Below are 13,170 nucleotides of genomic sequence, written 5' to 3'. Positions count from 1 at the left end.
CCCCCCCACCACCAGGGTGCGTTGTTCTGCAGGCTGACTGTGGATTGAGAGAGGCCGAGAGCTTGGAGCCCCTGGGCTGCTCTGAGTGGGGGTTTTTAGCACAGGGCTCTGTCATCAGACTGGGGAGAGTCTGGCACAGCCCTTTGTAGCTGGGGAAAGTTACTTGTCTCATCTGCAGTTTTCTCATCACAGAAGCAATGGAATTAATTGAAGAGTTGTCATGATGGCTGGGTGAAAAGCCGTGAGCATGGTTCCTGGCACATAAGAGGCACCCCATTACTGTTAACTATCAGTGGTGTCATTGTTTTAGCAGCCCCCTGGCTTGGGGTTTGTCAGCCTATGCCTACCCTCCCCAGAGACGATCATGAACATCAGATGTGGTGGGGGGGGGTGGTAAGAATGGTGAGGTCAGCTGGTGAAACCCCCTTGGGTGCAGCACAGGGGGTGGAGCGACCTAGGCAATGTCTCCATAGACCCAGAGACTGGAGACCTCTCGACCCCAGATTGCCTCAAGGAGCCCCAGCCTTCCCTCGGCCTGAGCACAGATGAAGGAGAAGGGAAGGGAAATATTGCCTGTGACTTTGCATAGCATCTGCTGTCTCTTTCATCGGAGTCCTGGCTGGTTGGGTGTCTTGACGTCCTTCTTCAGTGTGGGCTTTGCTGACCATGCCTTGCTGAGCTGCACCTGGTGATGCCATGAGCCCTGATCAGGCAGTCAATTCACCATCGGCTCCGATAAGCATCATTCAGGTCCCAGGGTGGCGCTGGCCCAAGACAGAGACACACAGGCACACTAAACAGGCGGGAAACTCACACTGGGCTGGCGTGAGGAGACTTTTCTTTGGTCTTGCTTTGTTTGATTCCCCATTTCCTGTTTTGCTGGCAGGACATCAAGTCCTATACATCCGCAGCCTCCTGCCTGCCGCAAGGACTGCTCGTGCCCAGATTCCATCTTCCACCCGGTCTGCGGAGACAATGGAGTGGAGTACCTCTCCCCATGCCACGCCGGCTGCAGTGAGATTAACGTCAGCTCGGTAGCCTCCAAGCAGCTGGTAAGGGTGGGAGAAGCCCCGTGGGGTCTCTGTGCTCAGCATGTGCCCTCGCAGACCACTCCTAGGCTCCAGGATGGGCAGACTGCCACCCACCCCACACTCATTCCCAGCTTCTGGCCTCTGGGCCACACCCGCCCTCTCTCCACCTCCCCTTCCCTAAGGTCATGACCAGATGCCTACAGCCCAAAGTCAATTAAAGATTGGCCGATGTTCAACAGATTCACATTCCTGAGGCCTAACAATGCTCAGAGCAGAAACAAGCCAAAGAACTGCTTCAGCTGAGGCCTTTGAGCCTCATCCCGAAGGATCCTAATGGGCATCCTGGATCCTGCATACTGGCTGTGTGGAAAGCCACAGAGGCAGGCCTAGATAAACTGAGGGCAGGGGATCTTCTGTGATGTGGCCCCAGAAGGTTAGAGCTGGAAGTGTGACCTAGGGTATTCAGTGGAACCTGTCAGCCCCTACATGTGGCCACACAACTGACCTGAAGTCCTGAGCTATTTAGGGACAGATCTGGGACTAGAACCCAGGACCCGACCTCAGTCTGGGACACATCTGTTCAAGGTCACATATCTCCTCACCAGCAGCCTTCCAGTGGTGCAACCAACATTCACTATGCCCACCTGGCAAGGCTCTAATAGCCCTCTGAGTGCTATGACTCCTGGATTCTAGGATCAGTCAGCAGCAAACCAAGTCAAGACATTTGTTCAGTTATTCAACAAATATTTAGTGAACATCCAGCATGGCCACAGAAGTTGAGGATTCAGCAGTGAACCCATCAGACAAGGTGCCTGCTCTCACTGAGTTTGCATTCTATCAAATAAACGCACAAGATAGTTTTAGAATGTAATCCATGGCCCCAAGAGACTTAATGGACAGAGAGTGTCTGGGGGCCTCCCTGAGGAGGTGACATTAGAACTGAACAACCAGAAGAGGAAGACCCTAGAAAGTCCTGGAAGTGAGGCATTCCAGGTAAAGAAACAGCAAGAGCAACGCCCTAGGGCATGACCTAGCTGGGTGCAGGAGAAAGCAGAGAAGGCCAGGGTTGGTGCTGAGAGGCATGTCATACATAGGCCAAGGCTGGCCAGGCCAGGCCTAGGATTTGGATCTACCTTTTACTAAAAGCAATGGAAAGTCTGTTCAGTTCTGCTAAAGATGCCCTAAGGAAAAGCATACGCCTCGTTCCTTTAAGCCTGTGTGGAAGGCATGGACAAGGCTAGCCCCACTTAGCATCATCCTCTGAGAGCACAGGGCAAGGCTGCTCCCACAGCCACCTCTGTGGGCAGGTGGAGGACAAGGAGTGCAGACATGATGCTCTCTCCATTGCCTTCTAGTCAAATGAGTCTGTGGTGGCTTCTGTGGTTTCCTTATCTTTATTTACTTACCTCTGACTCATCTGCTTCCAGAAATCATCTTGACAGGTTTCCAATAATTACACAGAGCCATTAGCATAATATCAAGAACAGACGGTAAATTACAAAGGGAAAAGATCTATGTTAAAAAAAAAAAATCCAGACTGAGGGAACTAATAGCCATACTGCACATAACTTATTTCTGAGCTTCCTGGCAGCCAAAACAAAGAAGGTGTGTAGTTCCTGCTGTCTGCCAGAAGGGGGCATACTAGCTCCTTAGTTCTGGTCCTAGCCTTGTAACCGCTATGACACTTAAATGGTCATAGACTAATCCATCAGATGCTGTGAAAGGTAAGGTGAAGACCACCTGTCACGGGCAGTGGCCACCAAGGCCAGTCTTACAAGAGCGCTGAACTATCTGGACTTGCAGATTTGAGACAGGGACCTCCTTCGCTAGAGGCCTTCACAGACGGGAGGAGTTCCGCTCAGGCAGAGGCCTAACAGATGAAGAGCTCAGCGGATTCAGCTAGGTTCCCACTGCTGTCTCCTATTTATACCTTTCTTACCTTCTGTGCAATAAGCACACAAACTGCAAGAACACCACCCACGAAACCACTGCTGCTGGGCACAGGCTGGCCTGGCCCTGAAGAGAGCCCTCCCAGCCCCTGGTCCCAAGCTGGGTAGGCCTTGCCTGGCAGTGGGATCCTGCATGTCCTGATGTGAGTGGAACCGCTGGAGGGGCCCAGCCCATGCTAGACGACCAGTTTTGGTGAAGATGGTTTTGATTGCCCAAACAGAGGTCAGAGGTGGTATCCATGGGGCACCTCGAACCCCTCACCGAGTCTGCTCTCCAGCCTCCACATGCAGCATCGCCCAGCTCCCCAGGGCAGAGCTGTCAAAACCTGAGGGGCTCTTAGGCTAGAGCTGGTGCAGGCGTTTGTCACGTGTGGAGGCCAAATAATAACAGCAGATTTCCCCCTCCCCTCTCCCTCTCCTTCCCAAGACCTATTTGAACTGCAGCTGTGTGACCGGGGCGTCCTCTTCAGCCAAGACGGGATCATGCCCCATCCCCTGTGCCCACTTCCTGCTCCCGGCCATCTTCCTCATCTCCTTCGTGGCCCTCATAGCCTGCATCTCCCACAACCCGCTCTACATGATGGTTCTGCGGTGAGTGCGCCTCTCCTTCCCCATGCTGCCTGCTTCTGCCTCTCCTTCCTTTCCCTCAGAGTCCTTTGAACGCCAATCAGCAATGCTCTTTGGGTGATGCGGGACGGTGATACTAACACAACAATGCCGGGGGCCCTGCCGAGCCAGACTCGGTGCGGAGCCCCTCACTGTGCTGCCTCAGTCTGTCTCAGGGCACCCATGTGCCCTGTTGGCACCTCCACTCTGCACTGAGAGACCCCAGCCCTGGGAGGGCAGAGCCATGAACAGTTAAGTCCTGATGAAGCCGGGCTGCCTGGTTCCATGCTGTGGAAATGCCTGTAGATTCAGTCATATTTAAATCCTGGAAGAACTGAGAAGAAGGAGGAGAATTGAGTTAGATGCACAAAATCAAGGAAGAAAAATGTGAAAAGTTTTTCCAGAGACAGAATGAAGGCTATGAGGAAGAATGAAAATAAGAAAAGCCCAGTGTGTGAGGAGCCAGGACCAAGTTCTCCAGTCAGAAGGGAGAAGCTGGCCAAGGTGGGAGGGGAGGACAGAGGTGTCCCATTACAGTGGCGGTGAAATGTCTCTGAAGTTTTAGCAGGGAACTGACCCTTCCTTCACCTCATCCTCTGCAAAAGGGAAAACAACATTTCAACCAAGTTCACCTAACCCACCCCTGCCCGCCTCTTTCCTGTCCTCACCCACCTTGAAAGAAGAAAGGGAAAAACACAGGATTTGGATGCCCATCGCTAGGGTCAAAGACCCAGCTCTGCCATGCGTTGGCTGAATGCCAACCTCACCGAGTCTCAGTTCCCTCATTTATGAAAAGAGGTTAATGATAATTGACAGGAAAGGACTGGTGTTAGGATTACCTGGTAAATTGCCTTGTAAATATAAGGTATCCTGCATATTAGTTAATTATCGTTATTAACCAAACTCTAAGAATCATTAACAGGTAGCTAGATGCCAATGACCTATTTTTCCCAAAAGGCTAGGAGATGAAGAACAGAAGCAGCCGCTTGTCAGGACCTGGGATTTTATCCTAATTATAAGTTAGCTTGCAAACTACCAAGCTCCTGTTTTTGTTACTGTTTCAAGAATGCTGGCAGAAGACAGGAGACTCCTGGTTCAAAGATAAAGGACTATTACTCACAGCACAGTAAGGAGCGTGAACATCATTTATCCTTGTGTTCCACATCCCATGGGGTGACCTGGAGCACCCAGGTGTATGTTTCACATGCAGTGAGCTTATGACACAGTGAGGAACACTGAGCTTGAGAGAGTCACAGCTATATAGACCAAGACTGCTCTTAGTCTAGGGGAAGATTTTACCCTATGCCTCCAGGTTGCTCATTGCAACCACCATCCTGAGAAATGGCGCAGAAAAAGAGCAGTCAGAACCTTGTGTTCTTAGCATATTCCACAGGAACGTGTGGGGATGCTCAGATCCAGAGCATTTTGCTTCTCCCAATATCGTCAGTACCCTCTTTCTACCACTCCCCACCCTGTGCATTCCAAGCATGAGTACTTTCACCTGAGGCCCCTGGGTGGGGTTACCTCTTGCACCAGGACCAGATGGACCGTGGAGGACCCTCTAACCCTGAGAAAGATCTGTGGGTGGCCAGGATGAGGAGAGGGAACAGGATAAGGAAATTTCACAGGGAAGTCCCTGAGCAGTCTGCCTCCCAGAAGACTCCAACAAGCCTTAGGGATAGGGAAGCTGTGGAGAAGGAGCATCATTTCAACCACAGGATGGGCTTTCCTAGGAAACCTCTCCCTTCTAAGTCTGGCAGGGGCTGAAGTGAAATTGAAGAGGCTCCAGGACCCCCAAATTGTTTAAAGATAAATCCCACTGGGAAAGATGGGAAAACAGATGCTATTTAGCGTGGAGAAGGTGAAGCTTAAAGATGACTTTGTAGGTGACCCAACTGTTGTTTGTACCCTGACCCCCAACTAGGCATGGAAATACAGGCTGTGAGGGAAGCTTCACCAGAAATGTGGAAGGAGAGAGTGGGCAGAATGCCAGAGTTAATTCACCTCCAATGTCAGCAGACACCATAAGAGGCTCAAGTTGTCCATCAGAAGGCAAATTGGGGTGCCCAAGCCCCATTCAGTTCAGAATCTAGGGGAGTCTGCCCAGGCACAATGACCAAGACTTATGAATTGGGCCACTGGAGGGACCTATAGGCATAAAGGGAGCATCCATTAGATTGAGATTTGAGGCACTTTCCACTGGGGGGGTCCCAAGTGGCTGTCTTTTTCCCCTGCTGCACCCCATGAGTACTGTTTTCACTGGGCCTTCCTTCAGAGGAACTGGAAGAGGGTCCCATTCCTCTCTGCTGGCAGGACTGTGGGGACAGAACAAAACGTGTGCAGAGACCTGGAGATTAGTTCTGACTTCCCTTCCTTGATGTGCCCTCGGCCCCGAATGCCCTTCCCCCACAGATACCCACCCAGAAGTGTGGGTTTTCAGAGCACAGAGAAGCCTGATGCCTCTGCAGGCCACCTCCTGGCTCCCCACCTTGTGGATGGGGTGTCCTCCTTTTCTGCCCCACGCCCAGCTGGGATGGCAGGGCCTGGCAATACCACTGACAGATAGCTTCCCCATCTCTCTCTGAATCTCCTTCCTCAGCCAAACATTCATCCCCTCTTGAGGGAAGAAGGGTAGGGGTAAGACTGGCTACATAATCTGTAGGGTCCAGTGCAGAATGAAAATGGGAGGCTCCTGGTTCCAAAATTATTGAGAATTTCAAGACGGCCGCAGCAGACCGTTAAACCAGACGTGGGGCCTTTCCGAGGGTGGGGGCCTGGGAGGCTGCACAGGCCACACGCCCAGGAAGCTGGCCCCAGGGAGAGGATTCTTTTCGTTGCACACAGAAGCCTACAGCCCAGGGGCCTTAATTAGACTTTCATCAGGGCTGTCTTTATTGCTATTTACACTCCATGGGAGTTGTTCAGGCCTGCTGCCCTGAACACACCCTTCCCCATCCTTCTGTCCGTTCCCAGCCTTTTCTGCCCTCTGCCTCTTGAGGGGACACTGGGCAACCCTGAAAGTCACAGGGACCAGTGGTTCTCAAATGCGAGTGTGCAACAGAATCTCGTGGAGGGCTTCCTAAAGCACAGATGGCCGGGCCCTGCTCCCAGAGGATCTGATTCTTGGGTCTGAGGTAGGGCCTGGGAATCTGCCTTTCTAACAAGTTCCTGGGGTGTGGGGAGGTGCTCATGCTGCTGGTCCAGCGATGATGCTTTGAGAACCACAGATATAAACAACAGGAGCACTTGGCTGAGGTGAATCCAGTCAGTCAGGTGGCTGTCAGGCCACTGGAGGGCAGGTTCTGGCATGCTCTGAGGTTGGCTGCCCCTGAGCGAAGGCACAGCCCTCAGTCCTCCAGCTGCTGACTTCCAATCTTCCTTTACAGTGTGGTGAACCAGGAAGAAAAGTCATTTGCCATTGGGGTACAGTTCTTGCTGATGCGCCTGCTGGGTAAGTGTCTGCGATGCCCCCTTCCTTCCTGGGGAGTGGCACCAGGCATCTGAGGGCTGTGAAGTGCAGGTTGGGGCTGCAGGAAGCCCTCTCTCATCTCTGCTGTGAAGAGAAGCTGTGCATAATCAAGCATCAGCAAAGGCCAAGACCCTATATGGACGGTTTCCCTGTTCCTTGAGGTTAGGAAAGATTCCATCTATGGCATTAATTCCAAACAAAACCATGTAAGAAAAATGAAAAGTGGACACAGCTGAGAATACCTAATAAAGAATTGAAGGCAGGTATTTTTTCATCTCTCTCCAAGAACTGGCTGTAGGAACAAAAACCCTGCATTCCTGTCCCAGAACAGCAGCTGAGCCCAGCCCTGGCTTCCCTCCCATTTTACAAAACTCCCTCCCTTGCCTCTATGCAGCAAATATTTCTCATTGAGGTGGGGTGGGGGGAAGCCTCTGTCGACAAGCCCTGCCCACGCTCCCGCAGCCCAGAGCCCACCCTCCATCCGGAGGGATGGAGCTGTGAGCACAGGATCAGTAATGCTCCCCACCCCCCACCCGAGGGCAAGCTCCCTGGGGGCATGGTCTGGGGGAGGCTGGGGCATGTGTGGACCTCACCGCCCTCTCCCAGAGGCTCGTGCTGGATCCTCCTTTCTTGACACATTCAGGAATCAATGTGCAGACCCTTGCAGTGACAGGTAAACCAAGTAAAGGGACTAAATTCAACTGAGTATGAAGGACCCAGTGTGTGCACACTGGAGTGGGGAATATGGCAATTGCCCCAGAGGGACTTCAGTTGCTATGGGAGTGGACTTTCTGACCCTACATGCTGAAATCCCTGCAGGGCCCACCGTGCATTATTATCCAGGAGCCAGGCCTCGCTTGGCCCTCCATTATTGTTCTGGGGTGTGTTGGTGATGTCCCTGGTGGGGCCTGCTGAGCGAGAACCTTTGAGGAATGAACCAGCCTTTTCAATGGGATTTCTCAGGCTCGGGTCACTTGCTCCCCTCCTTCCAGCACGGTGCCTTCGGACCCTCCTCCTCAGGCCTGTATTACCAGCATGGAGGATGCAGGGCAGTGGGCTCTACCCTGTCCTGGTGGCAGAGGCACTGCCATCACCACACCTCCTTGCTGTCATTTAGCCTATCATACATGATTCATGTATAACTTGCTCCAAAATCTCTGCTGGGAAGGAAACCCTGCATTCTGCTCAACACAGCCAGCAGCTAGGACGGGCTCTGAGGACCTTCTCCTAGCCGCCTTGCAAACAGTCACGGTCCCACTGCTCAAAGCACCTGCTGCCTTTGTTTTCTCATTGGAGCTCAGACAACTCCATCTGGAACCACAGTTAGAAAATCCAGGCTAAAGGCATTTCCATTCATCACCCATGAACACAGCCCCACTCTGGGGTGGAAAGAAGGACATGGATAAAACCCAGCAAGTTTTAAATTACCCACTGAAATTTGGTTGAAAATTTCTCTGGATTTTGTTTCTATTTAGGGAAGCATCCTTGGTGGACAATCCTTGTGGCCAGTTTCCATCCCCCGCTTAGCTGGAGACTTGGAAGTGAGCAGGGTCTGAGTAGAGAGGCTGGTTCTCAAAGGTTCCCATTACGGGTGGAGCCACAAGCAGATTTCCTCTTTCTTTCTTCCTGAAGCAGCTTCTCACAGGGCCCTAAAGACAGTCTGGAGACTGTTCTGAGGGCAGGGTTTGGGGTGTGAATCCCGGACAAGCCCCTCCCCAGTCCCGAGACTGCCTAGAACTGTAGCTAACAATACAGGAGTCATTCTGAATATTTAACACCAGGACGTCATAGCCTCTGCCTCACCGCTCAGCTGTGGGGAAGTTCAGGGGGCTGGGGTAGAGGCTCTGAGCAGCCAGAGTGTTGGGGGTCTTGTGGGGGTGCTGTCTCAGCCACAGAGGCAGCCTGTTGTGGTGAAAGATGGGACCAGAGGAAACCAGGGTTCAGAGCCCAGCCCTGACCCTCCCGGCTATGCAACGGTGAGCTAGCCATGCCCACCTTCCTCCTTCTTAAGACAAGGGTACCCACCCACCTGTGAGGACTTGAGGAGTCGATGCCCTCAGGAGGCTCCTGCCACAAGGTGGAGGTCAGCCTGTCTCCACTTGGGACCAATCCAGCGTGAGAACTATGTGGTATGTCTGAGCTGGCATCACGGTGGCCTCTGTGACTCACTGCCCCGAAAGGATGGCTCAGGTCCCTTTTCTAAGCCTCTAGTGAAAGAGGAATTCATGCTTCTTGGGAAGCTATTCGGCTTTCCAAAGTCACTGTGGTTCCCAGGACTGGGGCAGAGACGGTCTCATTCAGGCAAACCACACAGGGGCGATGGGTGGGTGGGTGTGCTCTCCTGTCACCCGGTCGGGTGCCTCAGCCTGCACCTCCATGTGACTGGACTCTCTCAACTCTCTTCCCACCGACACCAGCCTGGCTGCCGTCTCCAGCCCTCTACGGCCTCACCATCGACTACTCTTGCATCCGGTGGAGCTTGCAGTGCTCAGGGAGGCGTGGGGCCTGTGCCTACTACAACAATGATGCTCTCCGAGACAGGTGAGGGCCCGGCAGCCCGCCTTGGGGGGGCTGGAGAGGGGGTCAGGCCCCAGCCCAGAGCAGAGGGCAGCCATCTGCTGTGGCAGCTCTGGGGAGGGGGGGGGCGGGGAGGGGGCAGCCAGGCTTCTGAGGGAGGGGACTAGAGGGGCACTGCCATGGAGAGGGACCGGGGGTCACTGGTGACAGAGAGCCATCCAGGTGGTGGAGAGAGAGAGAGAGAGAGCCCACCAGCACACGCACACACTACTGGGAGCTAGCCCCTGGTCCATAGTCCCTCAGGAGGGGAAGCAGCAGAAAGAAGTTTGTCAAAGGGAAAGGGACTGGCTGCAGTCTGAGGCGAGGCTGTGGCTGTGGAATGATGCAGGCCATCTCCCATGCTCTGAGAGAGGTGGCCCCACCGTGGCTCATGGCACAGGTCAAGGGCAGGTGGGCCTAACCTGCCTCAGCACCCCTTCCAGCCATCTCACCTGTTGCCCATCACCATATAGACCAGAAACTGAGGGGAGAGTGGGCTTGAGGGGGTGGAACAGAGTCTGGAAACGGTGTCAGAGTGGCATAGAAGGCCGGGAGAGGGCTGGACCAAGAGGGCAGTGAGCAGACACCCGTCTCCTGGCTATGCTGGGAGGACCAGATGCTCCAAACTGGCTGGGGTTGCAGTGTTGTCTCTGGCCCTGGGAGCATGGTGGGGCAGGGAGAGGGGGGCAGGGAGGGGGGCAGTGCAGGGGTGGGGAAGGACTACTGGATTGGGAACATCATGCCTATTCTCTGGGAGGCTCCTGCCCGTGGGTCAGAGAGATGAGGAAAGTGGTCCCCAGCTGGGTGGTAATGGATCCTTACCTGACAACATAGTCCCTGGGCCACTGTGGAAATGATGATGCTCTTCTCCATTGCCCTGGGACCCGGTCCACAGAGCCTCCACACCCCCTCACTGGCCCCGCCTCCTCCTGCTGTACAGGTACCTGGGCCTGCAGGTGGGCTACAAGGCGCTGGGCACGCTGCTGCTCGTGTTCATCAGCTGGCGGGTGAAGAGGAACAAGGAATACAATGTGCAGGAGAAGGCTGCGGGCCTCATCTGACCCTGGATGCCCGGCCCGGCCCGGCCACTGCCCTGCTCCAGAAAGTGGACCCTGCACCCCCAACACCCGCCTGTATTCACTGTTAACACATCACTTCCTTTTTGTTTTTTAAATAAGAGAGAAACCCCAGTCACCATTCGCCTTCCCTGCCTCCTCCTCCCCCAGGATTCCTTAGGTCCACTGTGCACCTGGGCTGGATGGGCACTGAACTGGAGGGCCAGGTCTTCTCTGGATCCTCAGGAGGCTCTCCTCAGTGCTGGCTGACCACCAAAGCAGCCCCGGCCCCTCACCAGCCTTGGGAGGTGGGGGTGGTTTCCTAAGTGGAGAGAGGAAAGGCATATCTTCCCAGAGGAAAAAGGGAGAGGGCTGGATTATGATTAATGGCCAGATCCAGGCTAGAGGAGACGGGAGCCTGGCTGTAGCCCCTTTGAGTCTCCGTTCAGCATCAGCACGGAACCCAGGAGGGGCTGGCCTCCTTCCCCTCAGATCTTTGTGTTCTGCTCTTAAAGGCCATCTTGGAAGCTGCCATGTTGGGAAGTATGGCCAGTCAGTCTCCTCTCAGTTCCCTCATCCTCAGGCACCAGAGCAGGAACCAAGAAACCCTGAGGGTGGGTCATCCAGATGCTGTTCACGTTAACTCTAGACCCTTCTGTGCTAAGAAAGCCACACCATGGTGAAGACCTGAGGAGGGCTGTGAAGTGGTCCATAGCCCGACCTCCCACACCCACAAAGTGAGGACGACACCACTCAACTCAGACTGATGAGAAGACCCTCCCCAAGTTTTCTTGGGAGCAGACGAGGTGGCCTCACATGGGCCTCCCTGTCTGGACCTCACCCTGTGTGTCAAAGAGTAAAGACGGGCAGTCCAGATGTCGGCAGAGCAAGTGATGAAGCTGAGGGGACGTCAAGGGCTACCAAGCTGGATGGCAAGCTGCAGCTCGCAAAATAGAGGCCAGCATGGTCGGCTCCCCTGTTCCAAACAAGCTTGTATTAACATTTTCTCAGCCTCTTCTCACTGCCCCTCTGTGGGCCTGGGTTGCACTACCCTGCTGCTATGTGGTAAAGGTTCAGAGTTAGAAGTCCACAAAGGAGGCCTTTCATCAACAAGTATTTTATTTATTGCAAAGCAGCTTTGTGCAAGGCAGTGCTAGTACATGGCGCTCCACCGAGCTTTCCTGAGACCTCCCCTCACCTCCCTCTGTCTACACTGGGCCTTCTTCCAGAGTGTGCTCAGTGGAGAGCAGCAGGAGAGGCACAGCACGAGCCCAGAGCTTATGAACAGGATCTTGGCCATCAGTGCCCCACCAGGTTGCCCCTGAACCTGGCCCTTTGCCAGATAGACACCTGGCTCACCATGTCCTCTGGAGCAGCTGGGAACTGGTTATTGCCATACATGACTCTCTTGAGTGCCACTCCTCTTAGAAGAAGCATACCAGAAGCCACCTCTGAGAACGGCTTATACGGTAGTAAGCCAAAAAATGTATGTCAGTGGCCAAACTGCCATGAGACTGAAGTCTTTGTGAAAGCCACCATTAGAGATGGCTTTATTTCCTAAGCCACCTTTTTATTTCCAAAGATCTCACTCAGGAAGGGAGGCTCCATGCAACCTCAGGGGCCAGTTTCAGCATTTAAAATGGGTCTGCTTGGAAAATGATTCCCTGCAACTAATCCTGGTCCTTCTTGCTGCGATGTAACCAAATTCTGAAGGCACTACCTTCAGCTGAGCTGACAAACATCGGATGCCAGCCTGCAGATTCTGGAAGATTGGTTGCCCTCCCAAGGCTTTATTCTATTATGATATTGCTATTAATATATTATAATTTTGCTATTGCTGTAACTTGGTTATGAATTTGTACTGTCATGTGTATCTGTCAGAGAGCCCACAGAACTGTACTTTCTGGCCAGAGAAGGTGCCCAGGCCACAACCTCAGGGGCCCATAGCCATGGAGATCGGAGATAATGCGACTCTCAACCCATTAGCCTGGTATAGAGCAGGCCGCAGATGCTCCCTGTTCCTTCAGTGACATTCTGCAGATAACTGTCAAAGCCCACGGTCCTGGGCTCTCAGGAGGCCTTAATAATCCCTGCCTGAGTTTATAGCCGTAAGTGGAATTGAACACCAACAGCTAAGTCCATGACATAAATCAGAATTAATATCATAATCATCATCGGTCACTTGGTCACAGCCAGTGCTACGGCTCCACAGCAAATCTTTTCTTCTGATTGCCAGCAGAGAATATAATGGTGTCACCTTCATTTCACTTCTAGAGCAAAGCTGAAGGAACTTCCTAGAGTGCTAGACACTCATAGAGGATGTGGTTAAAATGCAAATTCCCGACCTCTCCAGCTAGCCCCTGAGTTGATCTCTGTGGATCTAAGAGGGCCCAGGAGTGGCACTTTCAACCGGCCCCTCATGTGAGGCCGATGTGGGTGGTCTCTAAACCCTGTGTGGTGGGCTATCAGTGCAGCAGAACCTTGGGGACGCCCACTTGTGCCTA

General features: G+C 53.4%; 1 protein-coding gene across 1 annotated transcript in view; it reads left to right on the top strand.

Annotated features, from left to right (window-relative positions):
• SLCO2A1 (solute carrier organic anion transporter family member 2A1) overlaps window positions 1-12,533 on the top strand; it is an 81,891-nt gene extending 69,358 nt beyond the window's left edge. Inside the window, exons 10-14 of the mRNA XM_030330223.1 lie at window positions 887-1,052; window positions 3,408-3,571; window positions 6,973-7,037; window positions 9,473-9,596; window positions 10,552-12,533. Coding sequence (XP_030186083.1) covers window positions 887-1,052; window positions 3,408-3,571; window positions 6,973-7,037; window positions 9,473-9,596; window positions 10,552-10,672 — 640 coding nt within the window. The 3' untranslated portion in view covers window positions 10,673-12,533. The remainder of the gene's footprint in view (window positions 1-886; window positions 1,053-3,407; window positions 3,572-6,972; window positions 7,038-9,472; window positions 9,597-10,551) is intronic.
• Window positions 12,534-13,170: the final 637 nt, after the last annotated feature.

The sequence above is a fragment of the Lynx canadensis genome, chromosome C2 (assembly GCF_007474595.2).
Source record: "Lynx canadensis isolate LIC74 chromosome C2, mLynCan4.pri.v2, whole genome shotgun sequence".
NCBI classification, from domain to species: Eukaryota; Metazoa; Chordata; class Mammalia; order Carnivora; family Felidae; genus Lynx; species Lynx canadensis.
Note: the sequence above shows the minus strand (reverse complement) of the source record. Positions and strands in the feature narration are given on the sequence as shown.